This window comes from Pteropus alecto, unplaced genomic scaffold, assembly GCF_000325575.1.
Source record: "Pteropus alecto unplaced genomic scaffold, ASM32557v1 scaffold20, whole genome shotgun sequence".
In the NCBI taxonomy this organism is placed as follows: domain Eukaryota; kingdom Metazoa; phylum Chordata; class Mammalia; order Chiroptera; family Pteropodidae; genus Pteropus; species Pteropus alecto.
Genome location: NW_006436298.1, coordinates 11,406,081 through 11,426,857, shown reverse-complemented (window position 1 = coordinate 11,426,857; position 20,777 = coordinate 11,406,081). Strand labels below are relative to the sequence as shown.

Here is a 20,777-nt window from a genome sequence, read left to right as displayed (position 1 = left end):
AAACCTCAATGAAATGAGTATAGAGGGAACATACCTCAACATAATAATGGCCGTATGTGAAAAGCCCACGGATAACATCATACTCAATAGTGAAAAATTGAAAGCTTTTCCTCTATGATCTGGAACAAGATACGTGTGTCCACTCCCACTACTTTTACTCAACATCACACTGAAAGTCCTAGCCAGTGCAATTAGGCAAGAAACAGAATAGGCATTCATTAGAAGGAAAGAAGTGAAATTGTCTCTATTTGCAGATGACATGATCTATATATAGAAATCCGAAAGTCCACCAAAAAGAACCCCGTTAGAATAAACAAATTCAGTAAAGTTGCAGGATACAAAAATCAATAATTAAAAAAAAAAAGCTGCATTTCTATACACTAATGACAAACTCTCAGAAAGAAAAATTAAGAAAATCCCATTTACCATAGCATCAAAGAGAGTAAAATACCTAGAAATAAATTTAATCAAGGAAATGAAGGACCTATACACTAAAAACTACAAGACACTGATGAAAGAAACTGAGAAAGACATGAATCAATGAAAAGATATTCCATTCTCATGGACTGAAAGAATATTGTTAAAATGTTCATACTATCCAAAGAAATCTACAGACTCAATGCAATCCCTAGGAAAATTTCAATGGTATTTTTCACAGAATAGAACAAATCCTAACATTTTTGTGGAACCACTAAAGACCCTGAATAGCCCAAGCAATCTTAAGAAAAACAAAGCTGGAGCATCACATTTCCTGCTTTCAAATTATATTACAAACATACAATATTCAAAACAGTATAGTTTTGGTATAAAAACAGACACATAGATCGATGGTACATAATAGAGAGTCCAGAAATAAACCCACATATATATGGTCAATTAATGTATGACAAAGGAGCCAAAAACATACAATGGAAAAAGAATAGCCTCTTCAACAAATGGTGTTGGGAAAATGGGACAACCACATACAAAAGAATCAAATTGGACCTCTATCATACATCATACCAAAATCAATTCGAAATAGATTAAAGACTTGAATGTAAGACATGAAACCATAAAACTCCTAAAAGAAAGCATAAGAAGGAAGGTCCTTGACATTGGTCTGAATGCAAATAGGTAAGAATATTGACATAGGTAAGAATGTAAGTTTATGTGACACCCAAAGCATACACAATGAAAAGAAAAGTAAATGGGACGATATCAAAATAAGTTTCTGCACAGCAAAGGAAACCATCAATAAAATGAAAAGGTAGTATATAGAATGAGAGAAATATTTGCAAATCATATATCCAATAAAGGCTTACTATTTAAAATACATGAAGAACTCACACAACTCAGAAAAAAAAAATCCAATTAATAAAATGGCAGAGGATCTGAATAGACATTTTTCCAAAGAAGACATCACTAATCATAAGGGAAATGCAAATCAAAACCACAATGAGAAGACAACTTGCTCCTGTTAAAACGACTGTTATTAAAAAGAAATGCTTTGTTGAGGATGTGGAGAAAAGGGAACCCTCATGCACTGTAGATAAGAATGCAAACTGATGTGACCACTATGGAAAACAGTGTGCAGGTTCCTCAAAAATTTTAAAATAGAACTACAATACAATCCAGCAATTCTACTTCAGGGTATTTACCTGAAGAAAACGAAAACACTAACTCAGAAAGATATATGCACTCCCTGAATGTTCACTGGAGGATTATTTACAATAGACAAGATATGGAAACAACCTGTCCTTTGATGGATGAACAGATAAAAAAAAATCATATGTGCAATGGAACATTATTCAGCCACAAAAAAATAAAATCTTGCCATTTGTAACAACATAAATGGACCTTGAGGGCATTTTGCTAAATGAAATAAATCAAAGAGAGAAAAAAATATCATTCTCTCCCTTATATGTAGAACCTAAAACAAAACAAAACACTGTGCTCATAGATACACAGAACAGACTGGCAATTGCCAGAAGTAAGGGAGGTCAGACGATACAAACTTCCAGTTATGAGACAAATAAGTCCTGGGGATGTAATGTACAGCATGGTGACTACAGTTAATACTGTTTTGCATATTTGAAAATTGCTAAGAGGTCTTAAATGTTTAAAACTAGAAAAAAAATTGTAACTGTGTTGTGATGAATGTTAACGTATTGTAGGAGATCATTTTGTAATGTATACACATATCATGTTGTACACCTAAAACTAATACAATGTCGCATGTCAATTATATCTCTAAAAAAGAAAAATCTGAACCCACACAGATATATTGTGATCTGGATTAAGTCAGAAATATGGATTAAGAAATTTTGGGTTTTATCCATATAAACTGTATCTTTCCTATTTTCCTGCAATAGATATCCCTGTTTAGATTTTGTCACAGGTTTATGATATTATAGAATTTCAAGATATAAACAGTAACATATCCATAAATATAACATTGTTTAGCAAGGGAGGGCGTTGTCCGCTTATTTTTTGTTTTCACTACAATGGTTTCAAGAAGAGCACTTAAAATAATAAAGTAAATATGTTTTGTTTTGTTTTTTAAAACGTCCTGATTTGTAGCATTTGCCGATTTCCTTGGTCTAAAAAATGCTCCCAGCATGGCTGTTCGAAGCTATCAACGCAATGTTGAATGAACGTGGAGTGGGGAAATGCATGCACGACAGCACAACTTTGTATGGCATTTCCACCATACAGATGAAACAAATGTAAATAACCTCAAGAGCACTGATAATAGTAAAAGGTAGTAACAAACTTAAGTGATGGAATTTTTAGTACTTATTGCCTATTTTATTTAATTGCATGCATCTATAATTCAATTAATAAAGGCTGGTTTAACAGCTAGCTCACAAAATTCCAGAAAATTAAGCAATCAGCTGTCCTGAGTCTGTATGAGTTGGTGGCAGCATGTCACTAAATGGAGGCAGAGAGAGAGCAGTCAGGAGGCCAGTGCAGGACACCCAGAGGACATTATGGGATGAAGCAGGAGTCAGGTGCAGAAAAGGGCATGCGAGAGTTGTGAGGAAGACACAATCTTTAGAACTAAGTGGCTTCAAGGATGCAGGGGACTCACGAAAGCAAGGGAGGTGAAGGTGACTAAGTGAATGGGGGTCTCATTAGCCAAACCAAGGATTTCAGAAGGAGGAGATGTGGAGAGAAACATGGTGACTTCAGCCTCGTTCCTCCTCGTGTCTTCCACTGGGCCAAAGTGCCTAAAGGTTACTGATGCTCATTAAAGGGATGAATGAATGCTCAGCATAGGCCGAGCACATGCCCCAAACCGAAAAGTTCTCCTCAATGTGAAATGCATTAGTTCCTTAAGAGGAGTCAGAAAAATTTTTAGATAGGACAAATACTCACAAATTGCATAAGAAGTGGTAAATAAGTAAAACTTTAACTTGTCAGGTCTAAGGTAATAGGAAAGTCTCGTGGGCCTAATTAGTATAAGTCTCCACAGTAAGCATAATTTTGCAATAGTCTGAATGATGTGAATCATAAAAAAATGTAGCCTTTCGAATTTTAGTTATATTTATGGAGAAAAATCTCTCCTTCCCAAAGGCCTACACGGTATCTCCTCTTTAAGTCCCAGTTGTCTTATTGTCCTAAATGTATCTGTCTGTTTACTGCTCACTACCAAACCTATCTTTCTCAAGTCAAACTAGTTTTTCTTCATCCTGAGGCCTCCAGTGTTGAGGCTCCTGAGTGGGGCCTGCCTGCTGGAGTGAGCTATGGCTGGCGAGCAGGTATGAATGGCTTCACAGAGGCAAACCCGATTTCTAGCTAAGACTGAGTCTCTTCCCCTGTTTTCCTCGTCCTCCACCTTCAACCTGACCCCACCACTGCATAAGAGCCTTACGAATACATATTGACATAGCAGAGAGGACAGGATGAGAAGCAGAATAGGGCAAAGGAATCCCATCACCATGCAGGATGAGTGGACAACCCCAGGCTTACTGCCCTGCCGGCCATGAGGGCTGAGCTTCCGACAGGGTGGAAGGCACCTGTGTCTACCTGAAATGAGGCGGCTTTCGAGCCCTCTGTGCTCAGTGTAGCTGCACATGCCCAGTGACTCCCTCTCAGCGTCAGACCCCAGGGGCTGCATGAAGCCCCTGTGGTGACCGGCTACCCTATGGCAGCCACCACCACCGCCAGGCAGGATGTTGTGTCTCTGTTCTCAGAGCCAAAACTTTCCCACACACATAATCCTACTGCTGAATTCTCAGTGTCCCTGCCTGTCCCTTGTTCCTGCTATGAGCTCCTTGTCTGTACCCTCAGACAGCAGGTACCCCATTCACATCTGCTTAGGGTTTGGCTGTTCAAATGTGGTTTCTCAGGAAAAAAACGCAGTTTTGCAATATCGGAGGCCTTTCTTTAAATAGCTTTGTGTAAATATGTACTAAAGCTAAATGGAAAAATTTTATTTACTTAGTGGCTTTACCAAATATATCAACAAATATTTGGGGCACCTACTGTGAACAGAGTACATATGTACAAACTCAGTATCATGGTAATATATTGATTGCATAAAATACATTTCTAAATGAATAGCCACTCTCAGGGATAACTGAATTCATGTTTTTACTTGCAGTGTCTTTTTTTCTCCAACTTCCTGTTAAGAAGTTACACTTAGATCTGGGCCTTGGGAGAACACAGCAAATATTCTTCGAAACAGCACCTGAGACATATCTGACTACATACAGATCAATAATAATGTAATAATAATTTGGGGCTACACAGAGCTGCATCTTTAATTTCCTATGCCTTCCAAAGGTTACTGTGCTAAGAAATAAAAATTAGTTTTCAAAATAATTTCCTGATGTCTACTGGGCACACACAGTAGGGTCCCTGCCCCAACCTGAAGATTGACCCAAAGCAGTGGAAGATTAATGGTCTAATGGGTGATGCTGACAAGAAGTGTTATGGTCACCTCATTAATGGGAAGGGACATAGTCAGCAGGTTCGGGAAGATTTCTTGGGGTGAGGAGAAGCTGGGCTGAGTCCTGAAGGACGAGGAAGTTGCGAAGGGTTCATACCATTCAAAAACAAATGACAGATCTCAAGTATTGGAAATTCGGGACAAATTTAAAACTTGTTTTTGTCACTAGGGATTAGCATTAGCAATAAACAGAAACCAGCAAGGGATTCTATGAGCCCTTCTCTCCTCGTTCTCTAAAGCATCCACTTTCTTCTCTTTTTTTATGGAGAATGCCATGAGATTTTAGATTGTCTTAGTAACCAGGACCCTGTTCTGCCACATGCTAGAGGAGAAGTCCAAAAGTCGTGAAAAGGCCCATCATCCAAGCCTCCTTCCAGGAAGAAAAGGACTAGGGGGAACAGAACTTGGCAAATGTGAGGAGAGTAGGGACAGTCGCACCCAACAGAAGGCCAGTCTGGAGGTGGGGAACCAGAACAGACCATAGGGGCAATGGGTAGGAACGTGTCAGAGGCATGGTGCCTGGGCTATCCACTCGAGAGCTCTAGAGAGTGAGAACTAATTTTCTGCTTCAGTTTGGGAACTAATGAAAGTGCCCCCAACAACTCCCCAAACAAAAAAAGTTTCCTATAGGTCTGCTTAAGTGCCCATCAGAACATCCTCCTCGTCTGCTGGGAGGCTCAGTAAGACCGCAGCTGACTCACTGGAAGACTCAATTATATGCAGAGCTTGCTGGCCCCTCTAACACCTGTGAAAGTGTGGGGGACCTGGATTCGTGGTAAGATTTGGCAGGGGAGGGAAAGGCTAGACCAGTTCTGTCCAGTAGCAATACTGCAAACCACATAAAAAGTTTAAATTTTTCTAGTAGTCACATTAAAAAGTAAAAAACAAAACACAAACAGGAGAAATTTGCCTTAATATTTTAAGTACAATATGTGTAGGATGTTATCTCAACATGTAATCAATACAAGACTGAGATTTTTAATGAGATAATTTGCATTCTCTTTCATACTAAGTCTCTGAATTCTAGCATGTGGTTTATATTTAGCCCATGTCTCGATCTGCATGGCTACTTTTCAGGGCTGGATGGGCAGGTCTACGGCACAGGCTGGGCATGGCTGGGGTCCTGCACAATGCTGAGTCAGGGTCTTCATACTTGGGAGGGGAAGGGTAGAGGGCCAGAAGTGAAAACAATCTTTTCTGACTATATTTAACCCAGAACAGAACCACTCATTAACCACTGGCAGAATCTTGAAGCCATTCATCTTGTCCACTAGCTCTTAAACCTCAGAGTGAATCAGAATAGCATGGAGGGTTTATTAAAAAAGATTGCCAAGGCCCACCCTCAAAGTTTCTGATTTTGTAGGTCTGACTGCGATTCTAACAAACTCCTGGGGCTGTTCCTGCTCCAGAAAATCACACCTGGAGAACCACTAATCTAGGGTAACACCTGGCCAATGAGTAACTTTCCCTAGACAGCTTTTCCCACTGAGTGCTCAGTCTACTTCTATTTATCTCCTATGGTGGTGAACTTACTACCCAGTAAAGCTACCAACTTTGGTCTATTCTAATAATTCTTTCCTATATTGAGCCTAATCTGATCCCTTGAGACGCTGCTGCTTTTGCATTCAGGGCCCAGTCCCCCGTTCCCCAAAGTTTTCACAAAACTGAAGACCTGCTCTCTACCTTTTTCATGCTCTACACTCTTTGTATCTTGTTTTAGGCGCTTCTGATAGGCTTAGTCTTATTCATTATTATTACAGCAAAGTTCAATCTTTTCCTAATCTTTATAACAATTTCAAGATTAAATAGCTTACTATAAAACAAAATATAAATGAACCCCAAAAGTTTATCTCAAAGCAAGATTTCATCATTGCAAACTTGGTCAATACGGTCCCCATTTCTGCCTGCACTATTCCCAAGTGAGTTACATACATCAAAGTGCTTTTAAAGCAGTCACCTCCATTAGTCTATCTCCAGACTAATGTCAAGCTGTGACAATGCTTTTATCAGTCTGCAGTGGCAGAGACGTTTTTCCACCAAGCCAAACTTATTCATGCTAAATAGGTGTTCTTCATTCAGAAATTATATCCTTCCTACTTTTTTCCATAGTTGAACCAACCTTTCTGTCATGAAATGAGGGTAACAAGGTGGTCAAGGAAATTCCAAAGGCAGGAATTCAAGCTCTGGAAAGCCCTGTGCAAAATCCAGGTCAGATTGGTATCACTCTGCTCTTAATCAGCCTTTGTCTTAGAACCTCGAGAAGCTAGAAAGTAGAACGCCTCCCTGGGCCTGGCCACTGACCTTCCCCTGCTCTAAGCCCGTGGAACAGGGCTTCTTTTCTGGAGCTGCTCATTACATGGGCCATGCTCCCTAACTTCACAAGACAACCACTTCTTCTTACTGGACATGAGATACCTACACCTCCCCTGAGGCTTCCCCATGGCCTGTAATTCCTCCATGAGAAGGCGGACCAGGTGATCCAATCCACATTGCCAACTGCAGCCCTGTCTCTTGTCCTCTGGCTTCCCATACTGTCTCCCGGGGCTCCAAGCCCATCACTGGCACACTAGCTGTCAGGAGTGCTGTGCTCCCCATATTCTCACAGCCAAGGCCTGGAAGAGAAAGTGAGAAGGAGATGCACTGTGACTGAGCTGGAGGTGGGCACTGTAGATACGGCAGTGGTCTCTGCTTTGACCAGGCCGGCGTAGGAGGAACTAGTATAATGTCGAGATCCTGGAATCATCCCTTTCCCTCCACGAGCTCCGGGACCGGATCGCTGAAATTTCATAGCCTGAGTCATGCATTTGGATTTGGACCTAGTGAAAAGGCAACAGCCTCAGGAAAACTAGATCCTCGCAGCTCTGAACCAGAGTGTGGGGGCTGAGATAAAGGTAAAGGGTGCCCAAAGAAGTGTGTGTATGCTTGGAGAGGGGGACTTTTGAGGGGCCTAGGCAGACTGTTCCTGGCCTAAGAAAGTGGCAAATTATCTTCTAGAAATAGGGTCAGCAAAATTTTTCTGTAAAGGGCCAGGCAGTAAATATTTTAGGCTTTGCAGGCCATATGGTCTCTTCTGCAACTGTAGTTAGGTAGCCACAGTGCTATATAACAAAGGAGTGTGGCTGTGTTCCAATAAAACTTTATTTACAAAACAGGCCACATTTAGCCTATTGGTTTGTTGCCCCTTGTCCTAGACGGCACCTAAAAAAATCCTAGCCAGTCTCTCTGGGTCCTGTCTCTGGCACTTGGTTTGCATATCCCCCACATTGAGCTCTAGAAATGTACCCTGTTTATCTGCCTGTGGCCCCCATGGCTTCTGGGGCAGAGACTTCGTGTCCCTAGTGGCAGCACAGAACAGGTGCTTAATACATATTTTGGGAGAAAGTGTGTGTGCGGTGAAGGGAGAGATGATGTTTACAGCAGACAAACCTCGCTGAGCATTTCTAGCCTCTCGACAAAGAGCTACAGGGTTCATATAGAAAAACAGATCTTTGCTGATGAGAAGCATCACCAGAAGACAGCAGCCTGGCTTACGATTTCATTCCTTGTTTAAAATGCAAACCCATGGAGAAATCTTGACGTCAGGCTAAACCCAAGGAAGCAGCACCACCGGAACTGCCTGCAGACAGGCTGCTCCCAACCCTCTGGGGAGCCCTTCCCATCACAGACCCATCACCATTCACTTCAGCCTTCTCTGAGGAGGAAAAACACTGTGGCTAGCCAGAGATATAAAAATTCTTTGTTATTGGAAAATCTGTGTCTCTCTAGGCCTGTGCAGCACCATTAGGTGACGTCAATGGCTCAGGGTATCTGAGCTCTGTGTTTCCACTATTCTCAGAACAGCAGCTAATTCATGGCAGTAAATACATTTCTATTTCAAGCCTCAGAAAAGAAGAGGTGGCCCCTTGATTCTGCATCCCTAAGTCCTGTCTAAGGGCTTGACCTCTTTTCCTGTGAAGTAGGAAGAGTTTACAGGTGGCAGGAGGCCAGGACCTAGCCATTCAATTCTATTCAAGCTAACCAATAGCCTGAGGGCCTACTATGTACCAGGCAGCACGGACACACAAAGACAAGCACATCCTGGTATCCCACTGAAGAGGAGAGGACAGATAGCCACGCAAATAGCCATGATAATGGTGGGGGTGATATATAGCAAAGAAGGTACTTTGGGGGCTTGAAGAGGGTAATGGGACTCAATGTTTCTCGGGCTGGACCATGAAGGCTTGGTAGAATTTGGGCACATAGCGTTGCAGGGAGACTGGTGAAAGGGAGATTGCAGCAAGGGGGTCGGGTGGGGGGGCATTCATGAACTGAGATAAAGAGGAAGGAGAGGGAATAAGGTTAGGTTGGTGGAAGAAGGCTGTGCTTGATTTTGGACATGAGCTGTGCTTGGCTCATTTCCAGCACGAGCATGAATGTGCCCAAGTGGACCTGGATTTTGCATCATGGACCCACAGCCCATTCAGGTTGGTTTGTGCTGCTTGGGATCAGTAGTTCATCTCTAAAGAGCCACCAGCATTTCTTGTGCCCCTTCCTCTGCCCATGTCACCTCCCATGTGATCTCATTCTTCCTCCTGGGATTTTTTTTTTTCCCATTGAAAGTCAATTCCTTTCCTTTCTTTTCTCAGAGGTCTCCAAGGACTTGCCTCTCTGCGTGACTTTATGGTGTGAAGTAAACAATTCCTGACTCCAGATAAAATTGTCAGTGCTAAAGGAGGCATTTTATGTGGAACTAAATCTTATGAATAAGCACATGATTGCTTTGGCTGCTCTAGAATATTTTTTAGAATAGCCAAATGAATCTTGAATAAGAACAAAGCTAAAGGCATCATACTTCCTGATTTCAAGCTATATTACAAAATTATAGAATCTAATAATACAGTATTGGCATAAAAACAGATCAATGGAACCAAATAGAGATCCCAGAAGTAAACCTGTGTATATGTGGTCCACTAATTTACCACAAAGGAGTTGAGAATATACAACGGGGAAAAGACAGTCTCTTCAATAAATGATGTTGGGAAAACTGGGCAGTCACATGCAAAAGAATGAAACTGGACCACTATCTTATGCCATACACAAAAATCAACTCGAAATGTATTAAAGACTTGAATGTAAGACATGAAACCATAAAACTCCTAGAAGAAAACATAGGCAAGAAGCTCCTTGACATTGGTCTTGGCCATGATTTTTTGGAGTTAACACCCAAAGGCAATGAAAGCAAAAGTAAACAAGTGGGACTACATCGAACTAAAAAGCTTCTGTACAGCAAAGGAAACCACCAATGAAATGAAAAGGTGACCTACCAAACTATTTGCAAATCATATATCTGATAAGAGGTTAATATCCAAAAATATATGAAAAACTCATATGACTCAACAGCAAACAAACAAAAAATCCAATTAAACAATAGGCAGAGGATCTGAATAAAGTTAACCCCTGAACAACACAGAGGTTAGGGTGCCACCTCTTGTGCAGTCAAAAATTTATGTGAGGGGGGTTGGGAGGCTGGGAGAATGGGGTGAAGGGTTAAAGAAGTACAAATTAGTAGTTGATATTGGGCACGGGGAGCATGGAAGAGGGAATGTAGTTAGCATTACTACGATGGCTAAGAGGAGGGCTGGGAAGGGAGGGAGCTATTGGGAGGATCGTTTTATGAACATTATAGATGTTTGACTAATGTACTGCATATCTGAAACTAATTTAAATAAATAAACTTATTAAAAAAATTTACGTATAAATTAAGTCGGCTCCCCACATACACAGATTCCCAACCATGGATCAAAAACCTTAGACATTTTTCCAATGAAGATACACAAATGGCCACAGGTATACGGCAAGGTGTCAACATCACTAATCATCAGGGACATGCAAATGAAAACTACATGAGAGCAACTCACGCCTGTCAGAATGGCTGTTATCAAAAGACGAGAAACAACAAGTGTTAGTGAGGATGTAGAGAAAAGGGAACTCCCGTGCACTGTTGGTGGGAATGTAAATTGGTCCAGCTACTATGGAAAACAATATGGAGTTCCTTCAAAAAGTTAAAAATAGAACTATGATATAGTCCAGCAATTCCACACTGGGTATTTAGCCAAAGGAAATGAAAACACATACTGGAGAAGACATATGCACCCCTATGTTCATTGTAGTATTATTTACAGTAGCAAAGACATGGAAATGACCTAAGTGTTCATCAGTGGAGGAACAGATAAGGAAAATGTGGGATGTGTGCGTAAGTATATACACACACACACACACACGCACGTGCACACACACATATATGTACATACACAGTTAAGTCCTCTTTTAACACTGTTGATAGGTTCTGAAACTTAAAGTGAAACAACATATAACAAAACCAATTTTACCATAGGCTAATTGACATAAACAAGAGTTAAGTTCCTATGGCATCTCATCAACATTATAATGAAACAACATCGAACGAAATATTATTTGAGGGCCTGCTATACAATCGAATATTATTCTGTGATAAGAAGGAAATTTTGCCATTTGCAACAACATGGATGGACACTGAGGACATTATCCTGAGTGAGATGAGTCAGAGAAAGACAAATACCATATGACATAACTTATGTGTATTCTAAAACAAAACCCAACCCAACCCAAAAACTAAACTCATAGAGAACAGATTGGTGGTTTCCAGAGGTGGGGGTAGGTGATATGGGTGAAGGGGGTCAAAGGGTACAAACTTCCACTTATAAAATAAATAAGTCCTGGGGAGGTAATATACATCATGGTGACTATAGTTAATAATACTATGTTGTATATTTGAAAGTTGCTGAGAAAGTAGATCTTAAAAGTTATCACAAGAAAAAAATCTGTAACTATGTGTGGTGATGAATGTTAACTAGGTGATCATTTTGCAACACATTCAAATATCCACAGATACGTCCGATGGACTGGGACACCAGTGGAAAGCCCTGCACAGGCTCATTGCCCTCAGCCCTACTTCCCCTTCGGGAGCCCCCTTCTCACTGGGAGGAGGCCAGTATCTTTGGGTCCTGTCGTCCCCCAGTTTATTTCTTTGTGTGGTGAGGCTTCACCTTCTGATCCTCCACTTAACAAGTATCTGACATGTTCCACTAAAATGGCTTATGTTCCCAAAGTCCTTTATATCTTTTAGAGATATTGTCCCTTCTTTTCAGATCCTCACCTAAGTCAAAGGCTATATTTTGTATGTTTTCAAAAACAGGTAAGTGGTAATTATGTTTGTTGAGTACTTTTTTAATCAACAAACTTTAAAGCATGAAGTAAAAACACATAATTAAGTACTAAAAGTATAAGTCAAAAAGAATAAAGTACCAATATCAACGTTGCTGTCTATGATAAAACTCTCTAAAAAGGTTCTTAAATACAGAAACTTATTAAAATTCTGTTACTTCAGAAGACAAAGCTCGAGGTATTGTTCTGCATAATGTGGTGGTAAAAAAACAAAATCAGTACTAATTTGGAATGATTCTTGTTTCTGATATAAATTTGTAGGGGTGAAATGTTCAAATGCATTTTATTTGCTTAAGAAATTAAGATAGAAAAACAGAACATTTTTTATTTGGAGGAAAAATTTTATGCTCTCATAAAATATATGTCTCGAGTTGCACAGCCACAAGCTAAATCGAGTCTGATGTGCATTACTAAGACAGTAGCACAGGCTCACAGGGGAATTTTTTTTTTTTTACTATTTATCAAAGGAGCCTAATTTTGCCATAAACCTTCTTAATTGGCAACAAGAAGAAGATATGGAGGAAGACAAGCAGAGAACAGTGGTGAGAAGGCAACACGTGGTCAAGCTGACAAAGCGAATGAAGCAAACCGAATACTGTACCTGCTTATTATGGTCAGTGGTACAACACAGTTTCTTGAGGGAGACAAAATGCCTAATTTTCCTAATAACATAAATAATCAGTTATTAGTGAGTCAGGAATGAGATGATTCAACAAATCAGCAAATGAAAACACCAAGAGAAACTTCTTAAAGCAAAACTCCAGGGTCTATTCTAGGGTTGGTTTAAAATTCAGACAAAACCCAACCTACAGAAAATGCATTTTCACCCACAGCTCACACATGCTTTCAGAAACCAGGCTTCCCTTTTCATCATAGCTGGCTCAAAAACACTTTCCTAGTGGGTATTTCATTTTGTAACTGACTCCTGAAGCTTGGCTCCTAGATATCTTCAGTGAAAGGATGAAATGCTATTCCAGACAAAACTGGCTTTAATTCTGCTGACGCTAATAATTTTTTAGCTTATATAAAAAGCAAAAGACTCATTTGGACAATAACCAAATTTCATGTCTGCTATTTTTGTATTTAATAATCCATATTATTTCACAGCATGGTCATCATAACAAAGGCATTTTTCAGGCAGGGAAAAACCCTCTCATTCCAAGGTCATAGACTCCCCAAACAGCCTGCAGCCCTGCTCATTACCACCAAGGAGACCAAGAAAAGACCACAGGTGCCTCAGATCTGCACAAAATTCAGCTCAAGGTAGGTTTTCTACTGAGAGTGAAGCCAAGAATTCCAGAGGGCTATGTTAGATTTTACGGTAATGAGTCTCCTCTGTCTCTGTCTCTTTCTCTTTGGTTCAGTTTTCTCTGCAGGGCTCTGAAGAGTTATCCTGTAATGAGCTTCACTAAACAGGAAGAGGTAAAATTTGCCTACTTTTCATAAGAATTTCCTGTGATAGCTCACTGTCTATAATAGTGGGAAAAATAACACTACGTCTGGACAAAAACACATCTCTCTTCTGTAAAATCAGAAAGAGCAGAAATATTCATATGATAGAAATTACCAAGCAATAGCATGTCTCCTCTGCCTTGGTTACCTAATGATTCTGGACTCACAAAGTGAATCTTAGCTTAAATTTTCTGAGAAGATGGTCTAAGGATGATAACAAAACGTGAAAGCCATTGTGGTCTCTGAGCATTGACCACTGGTGGCAATGGCCACGCTGAGGCCTTTGTGCACAGGAGAAGGTTCTGGGTGGCCTCTCTCTGTGCTTGTAACCCTTGGTCAGGGCCTCCTAGTGCCCACATCACCCAGACTGAAGTGCAATGGCAAGAAATAGGAGGTGGTGGTCTCAACTGAGAGGGAACAATTTCGAAATTAACCAGATAAGTAAAATTGGAGGAGGAACGACCCACAGACACTTTGCTGACTTTATGGAATGTCTTGTTTTCTGATCACACGACAATTTGCAAGGAACTCGGTTAGTCTTAAGAGTCATAGGCAAGACTCTCTCCTTTAGGTTATTGGCATAATAACTGCCACCTTTTCTTTTTCCAAAACTTCACAGGACGGCAAGCGTCCCTTATAAATCTGTACTCTGAAGCTGCTGTTGACCTTCAGGCTGGTTTACCAAGGCTCCTCAGTGATGTAGTTTGGCTTCACAAACCTTCTCCCAAAATTTAACTGGGAGAAGGAAAAGGAATTGCACATTTGCCTTCTCTCTCCACAAACGAACAGGATTCTCTTGTAATCTGAGATTAAATGGAATCAGAACGCCTCAACTTTGGATTAGACACACCTTTCTCTCCATAACCATGACCTCCAAGGCTCTTTCTCCCCTTTGCGGAGCAAGCTCTGAGCTCACCTGGAGAGAACCTGCACAGAGCTGATGCCTCAAGAGAGAAGGTCAACTCCTAGTTTTGTTGTTGTCATGAAGGCGGAAGGCCTAGAAATTGAGCTCTTTCAGAGAGTAGTGGCAACGATAGAACCACAGACAATCACATGGAGGTGGGGAGCTTGGATGATGATTCATAAAGCCCATAGGCAGGAGAAAAGGGGGAAGGGAAGCTATGTCTAGGGGTTGTGGCCGGCCAAGTGGAGGTGTCCTTGGTACATACGATGTACAGCCCAACCCTACTACTGTATCTGTGGGTCTAATGCTTACATTGGCATTTCAATATGTAAACTCAATGCCCACAGGGGCCCTTCAGCTAAAAGAGTTCAAGAGTTTGCTCTCACCCTCCTTGGCCGATCACTGGGGTGATCTTCACATGCTGCTGAATGCTGTCCCCGGATTTCCGTCTGGCATAGTAAACCCCCTGCCACTCCTACATGGACAAAGAGAGCTCTTAAAATCCTTCCATTGGGACTGATGTCTTTTCCTACAGAAGGTCCTATCGAGTTGACCAATGAAGTTCACACATGCTTCTGTAACATTTCACAAAACACCACTCTATTGTTACACCCTCTGTGATGCTGACTACGTAGGGCTCAAGGTCACGATGCACAAAGACCACAAAGCCAATGGGTCTACCACCAGCTGCTCCTCCTGGGCCCCAGGACACTTGACCAGGGAGAGGGTGGAGATCTGTTCTCAGCTTTAGGGGCTCCAGGTCAAAGGATTCCTCTGAGGTCTTTCTCCAAGTCTTCACAACCCGTGAGCTTGATATTGTCATCCTTAACTTACAGACAGGTAAACTGAAGCTCAGATTCTAACTAATTTGCCCACATTAAGTAGTAGAGGATGTGGTTATAAATTTGTACCTCTTAATTCTCCTTGAAACCCATCATCTTTCTACTATCCTGTGGGGCCTCCAGCCAGGACCCCTAAATTAGTCTGGCTCCTGGCAGTTTCTGTAGAAGAGGCCATAGGGAGTGTGAAGATTCCTGCGGTCTCTGGACCCTGGGGAACTGGCTGGGATGAAGAGCCTGGTGATTTCAAGGGTGAACCTGAGATACCTCCACAATTTCTGGGAGGGAGTTGTTAGATCAGAGCCTGAGCCTTTTCTCTGCAGCCTTTTCCTGCCCCGCCGACCAAGATGGCTAACTGTTATGCATATTGGGGTCACCAGATGAGTGGCAGTATTCTTTTGGCAATTTTTTGGGAGTACTCGACAATGTTCTGTTTCCTTTTCAGTCTCACTGCCCCAATTTTTTAAAATTAATTTTGTCCTTCACATATAATCTAAACTTATTTTATTCTTGCAAAATAGTCCCTCATTAAATACACACAATACTTATCTAACTACTTCACATCAGAGAAAGCAAGATGAAAGACTATGTAAAAAAAAAAAAAAAAAAAAAAAAAAAGAATGCTCAAAAGAAAATGCGCAGGCAGTTCCAGCTAGCTACAAGAGCAAAGCTCCTCTGGAGAGTGAGAGAGCTCCTCTGCATTTACGCCACTGCCTTTACCTCCTGGGACCACGTGGAAGCTACTGACAAACGGACATTTTGGGGAGATGTAGGCTATCCATTTCTACTGAACTGTGAGGAGTAAAGAGCACAGAAAAAGGAAGACTGAAAATTGGGCCTTCATGTAAATACTGGCATGAAACACTTCTAGTCCCCCAAATACTAGATAAGCTGAAAAACACACAACGCCTTTATGGGCGCAACTCTGCTCAGGCTGGAAGGATATTCTAGCAACAAGAAGTGGGATATAGTCAGGCAAAGGAAGTTCCTTACACGAACTCACCAGGTTCACTTGATACCCAAAATTAACTCAAGAATTAACTCATTTTGCAAAAATGAAAGATTTTTCACTTGAGTATTATAACATTATTAAACAAGCCAATCTTAAAGGCGTGATAGAAAAACACACAGAAAAAGAGAATGCAACTGCGGAGGGGTGTGCGGATTCGTTTTGTTTCACCTACCTTGCCCTTCTTGATGCACGTGTTAATGGTGTCAAGGAGGTCTGCCCGGTTCTTATCGCTTTTAGGCAGCTCTGCGAGTTCTTTCCCCAGGAGTTCACCTTTGTGATAGCCCATCATCCTTTCGAAAGCTGGGTTGACATACTGTGAACGGGAAGTGGTTACAGGTCAGCGGAGGGACACTGTGTGCCCCGGAGGAATGCTTGCTGGGACACAGAGGAACTTGCTGGAATAGCCCATAGCGATGACTCATCTCAAAATCTATAGCACAAAGGTCATTTTAATTTTCCCCTTACACATAACATCCTCTATTCAACTTCTTCCTCCTTGCTCTTAAGTTTTATATTCAGATTGCTGCTAGGATTTTAAGGGGGCCTCAAGGGATCTCCAAGAAAAAAAAACTGCAGTCAGTATAGTTTTCTTTTCAATGCAGCAACTCTTCCCTTTCCAATTGCCCACCATTCTCAGCCCATTTGTTCCTGTTCATGCAAAAGGCAGGGAAGTGATTAATAACATGTGACAGCATCATCACAGTACCTCTCCCAGAGAGATACAGGGTTTCTAACCACCGGTTGCTCACTGTAGAATAAAGGACTCTGTTCCCTGTGAAAGGCATCATGTTAGATACAAGTGGGGAAGGAAAGCAGAGAACAGGGAGCCCCTTCTCATTACTGAGGTCACCACTCGGCTGCCAACGGTAAAAGAGGGAGGTGCAAAGCAAACGTGTTTCATGAAGAGAATTGATTGTTCGAGTCTGGAAATAGATGAGATTTGTGTTCGGTCTGTAACAGAAACATGTCTGGCTTCCCTGCAGTCCAGGATGCAGACCTGGGCACAGGTGGGCCAACAATAGGCAGCAATATGAGAAAGCTTTCAGATCCATTTCAAGGAGCAGCCAGAAAAACAAATTCTATAAATATAGACAAACAGGACACCAGGTAGGAAGTCTTTGGAGTCAGAGAGTAATGGCTACAAATTTTGATTCCAATACTTATTACCAGGGCTTTCCTTGGGTATGTCTTTGACCTTGATGGGCCTCAGTTTCCCCATATGTACCATGGAGCCCTTATGTCTCTTTCACAGGGTTGCTGAATGGAAATGAGATAATCTTGTGAACGTGTTGATGACAGGGTCTAGGCACGGCGGGCTGCTGATGGCATTGGTCCGGTATCAGAGCAGGGTGTCTGTGTGTAGCGGAGGTTTTGCAGGAGAGGAAACGTGGGGCTGCGTTGAGCACTGACTTTGACCCCTACTGATGATAGCAAGTGCGCCTCACAGTGTCACTATGCAAACCACTGCAGGTGGGCCAGCACCCATCAGTGGGAAGTCTGCATTTCAGAGTATTTTTTAAGTATAAAGGTCTTACTTTCCAACAAATATAATATGACTACTTTATTTCAACAAAAGTTTGTCTACTATACACATTTCCTTTGGCATATGAGTACTTTATAATGAGAATACCAACTATAGGCAAATAAATAAGTACCTCTGAAAATATTTTGATCCCATAGGTACTTATAAGCATTTACTTTACAATTCTGATATACTTCTGTATAAATGCTGTCTTCACAGATGGTCCAATGAATTTACCCCACCTCTGTCAAGGAAATCACAGGCTCTGATCTGAATGACTTTTTTATTCATATTGAATATCTACATTTTAGCTTAAGTCTATCAGTTTTCTTTGCATACTTTGATGTTTCTTTCTCCAAAGAAAATGTGCTGAAATGGGAGAATGGGAAAGTACTTGAAAAAGGGTGGCTTGAACTTGAAAGGTTCTATTTTGACATCTAAAGATAAAAAGTGTCTCTGTACCTGAATCACATGGTCATCGCTGGTTATTTCTATGGCTTCATGACAGTGGTCTAATGCTGTAAACACTGAATTACAGGCCCTGAAAGTTGCAAAAGATCGGTGTTAGTCCTGCTCTAAAACCATGAGTGTTTCATCTGTTAATTTATCAGAGTAAACCGTTCCTCAGATTCATTAAAACCGTTTTGATATTGTTTAGACAAAAAAAAAACAACAAAAACCCACCAACCTAGCCTTTCAAACTAAATGAATAAACAACAGCATATATTTACATATATATGATACAAAGAGAATAACTGTAACCAACAAAATCTTCATGGATTGAACTACATATGTGCTGAATGAAACCTTAATACTGACACGAGAACAAAGGTGCAGGGGACTGTCTTCTAGGTCCCCAATGTTCTCTGCCAACGATCCGTTTCCTTCAGTGTGGTCATGGAGAAGTCATGTTCCCATCAATTAAGAAAACCCACTTAAGCCCAAATTGGATCAGAAGAATTCTGGCCTTTTCCAGCAGGCACATACATTTCTTTTCTCCTTTCTTTCATGATCTCTGATAAACAAGGCTTTATAGCACTTTGCTTCCAACCACACCCACTGGCATGATGGAAGGCAAATACGGGAAAATTCCCCTTCTCTCCGTTATTGTACAGCTCTCCGGGTGGCATTTTTCTTGGTGATTTTCCCTGTATATTTGAAATATTTGAAATCATTTCAATTTGTCAACTTCTTGGATAAATTTTTAACTATCTTACAAATCTAGAGCAACTCCAGATACAGTGAGTTGTTTACTAACAGGAGGTGTGTAGCTAGTTTCTAGAGCTTTGTAATTTATACTGGTTGTTTAAGGAATTCCAGTGAAGGCTTTCTTATGCATTTCAAAAAAGATGTTGACCTAGATTGATGCTTCTTCTTATAAAATAAACTCTTAAAATGTTATTCATTTTATCTATCTAACTTTCTCATTTTGTTTTGAAGTGTTCACAAAGGACAGGGCAGAACAAGCTGGGTGAAATCTGGTTTCATATTTTGCCGGTTATGGGACCTTAGACAACTTTTTATCTTCGCTGGCCCTCAGTTTTCTCATCTACAGAATAACATTTTACAGGTTGTTACAACAATCAAAATGGATAGTTCACATGAGGTATTTCATAAAGTGCTTGGGACAATATGAGAATTTAACACAAGGTACTTATTATTTGTAAGATCCCAGAGTAATAGTTCTTTGTTTTCTTTCTTTCAAAGACTGTTGGTGAAAAGTGGATCATAACCTATCTTTTCCCATGATTACACCTGAAAAATCTGGTATATCAAGAACTGAAATATCAAACCAATAAAAGCATGGTAACCTGCATGGGGAAGTGAAGGATTTTAGCCTGATGAAGGGTGGTGTGCCTATAATCGCAGAGATTAAGGGACCAGTGTGGTAGGATAAGTGAAACAATTACTACATGAGTGAGCAGAGAACATAAACCCAATTACTCAACTGAGATTCCTGATGGGTGTGGTATGTTTTCTTATTTAAATCACTCCAGGCTATCTATTTGGAAACATATACTATCCTATTAGCATCTCTGCATTTGTGAACATGATCAGTTAAAATAAGAAAAAAAGAATAAAAGACTCTAAAATTGTCACCAAAGCCGTTATTGTGCTGCCTCTCATGAAGAAGAAGGCAAGAGCTAGTCCTATCGGAAGTATGTCCCAGGCACTTGGGTGCAGTACCTGACCAGATACCACAGGACAGCGTCCTTGTCCTCCAGAAGTTAGATGTACAAAAGCACACTCTGTGGGCTAGCTCCTTAACTTTGAGAGCTGGATAATTAAGCTCTAAAGCATTTTAGCAAATGATAAATTCCTCTTTTGCCCAAGTAGCTTCTTAAAGTACCTGTGTCTCAACTAAGTATGTAAACAGGTACTTCAGGGTATTGTTTTTGTCAATTCAAGAGGTTGCCTTTATATAAGATCTTTGCTCCAATCTCTAAAATTTATTATTAAACATTCGTTGTATGATTATCCACAAAGCATAGAATCTTCACTAAGTATAATGCCCAATGGAACAAAGCAAATTCTTATCAACAATTGAAGTGAAAGGATATTGGTGGGACCGGCAGATTATTTTACCCAGTGACAAACACTAGTGGACCGCAATGTTTAGATCTAGGCTTTGAACCGATTTGGTTCACGGTTCTATTTTAAGTAAATCTGCAGCAAAATGAGGTAATCAACTTGAATCATGTTCCTCGAGTTTGGGAATTTAATTGCTTGTATTAATTATTAATACTCTTCATGCAGAAGAACCCTAGCTTTATTAATTTTCTGTTCTTGGGAACCTTGGAAACCTGCACCTCAAATGTATTCTTTAGGTTGAGAAGTTCAAAAACTGGAAAAAGTAGCACAAGAAGGTAACT

General features: G+C 40.7%; 1 protein-coding gene across 1 annotated transcript in view; it reads right to left on the bottom strand.

Moving 5' to 3' along the window:
- Positions 1-20,777, bottom strand: part of PDE8B (phosphodiesterase 8B) — a 215,120-nt gene that overhangs the window by 51,035 nt on the left and 143,308 nt on the right. Inside the window, exons 7-10 of the mRNA XM_025047845.1 lie at positions 18,367-18,445; positions 16,555-16,695; positions 14,918-15,006; positions 12,777-12,837 (exon numbers count right to left, since the gene is read on the bottom strand). Coding sequence (XP_024903613.1) covers positions 12,777-12,837; positions 14,918-15,006; positions 16,555-16,695; positions 18,367-18,445 — 370 coding nt within the window. The remainder of the gene's footprint in view (positions 1-12,776; positions 12,838-14,917; positions 15,007-16,554; positions 16,696-18,366; positions 18,446-20,777) is intronic.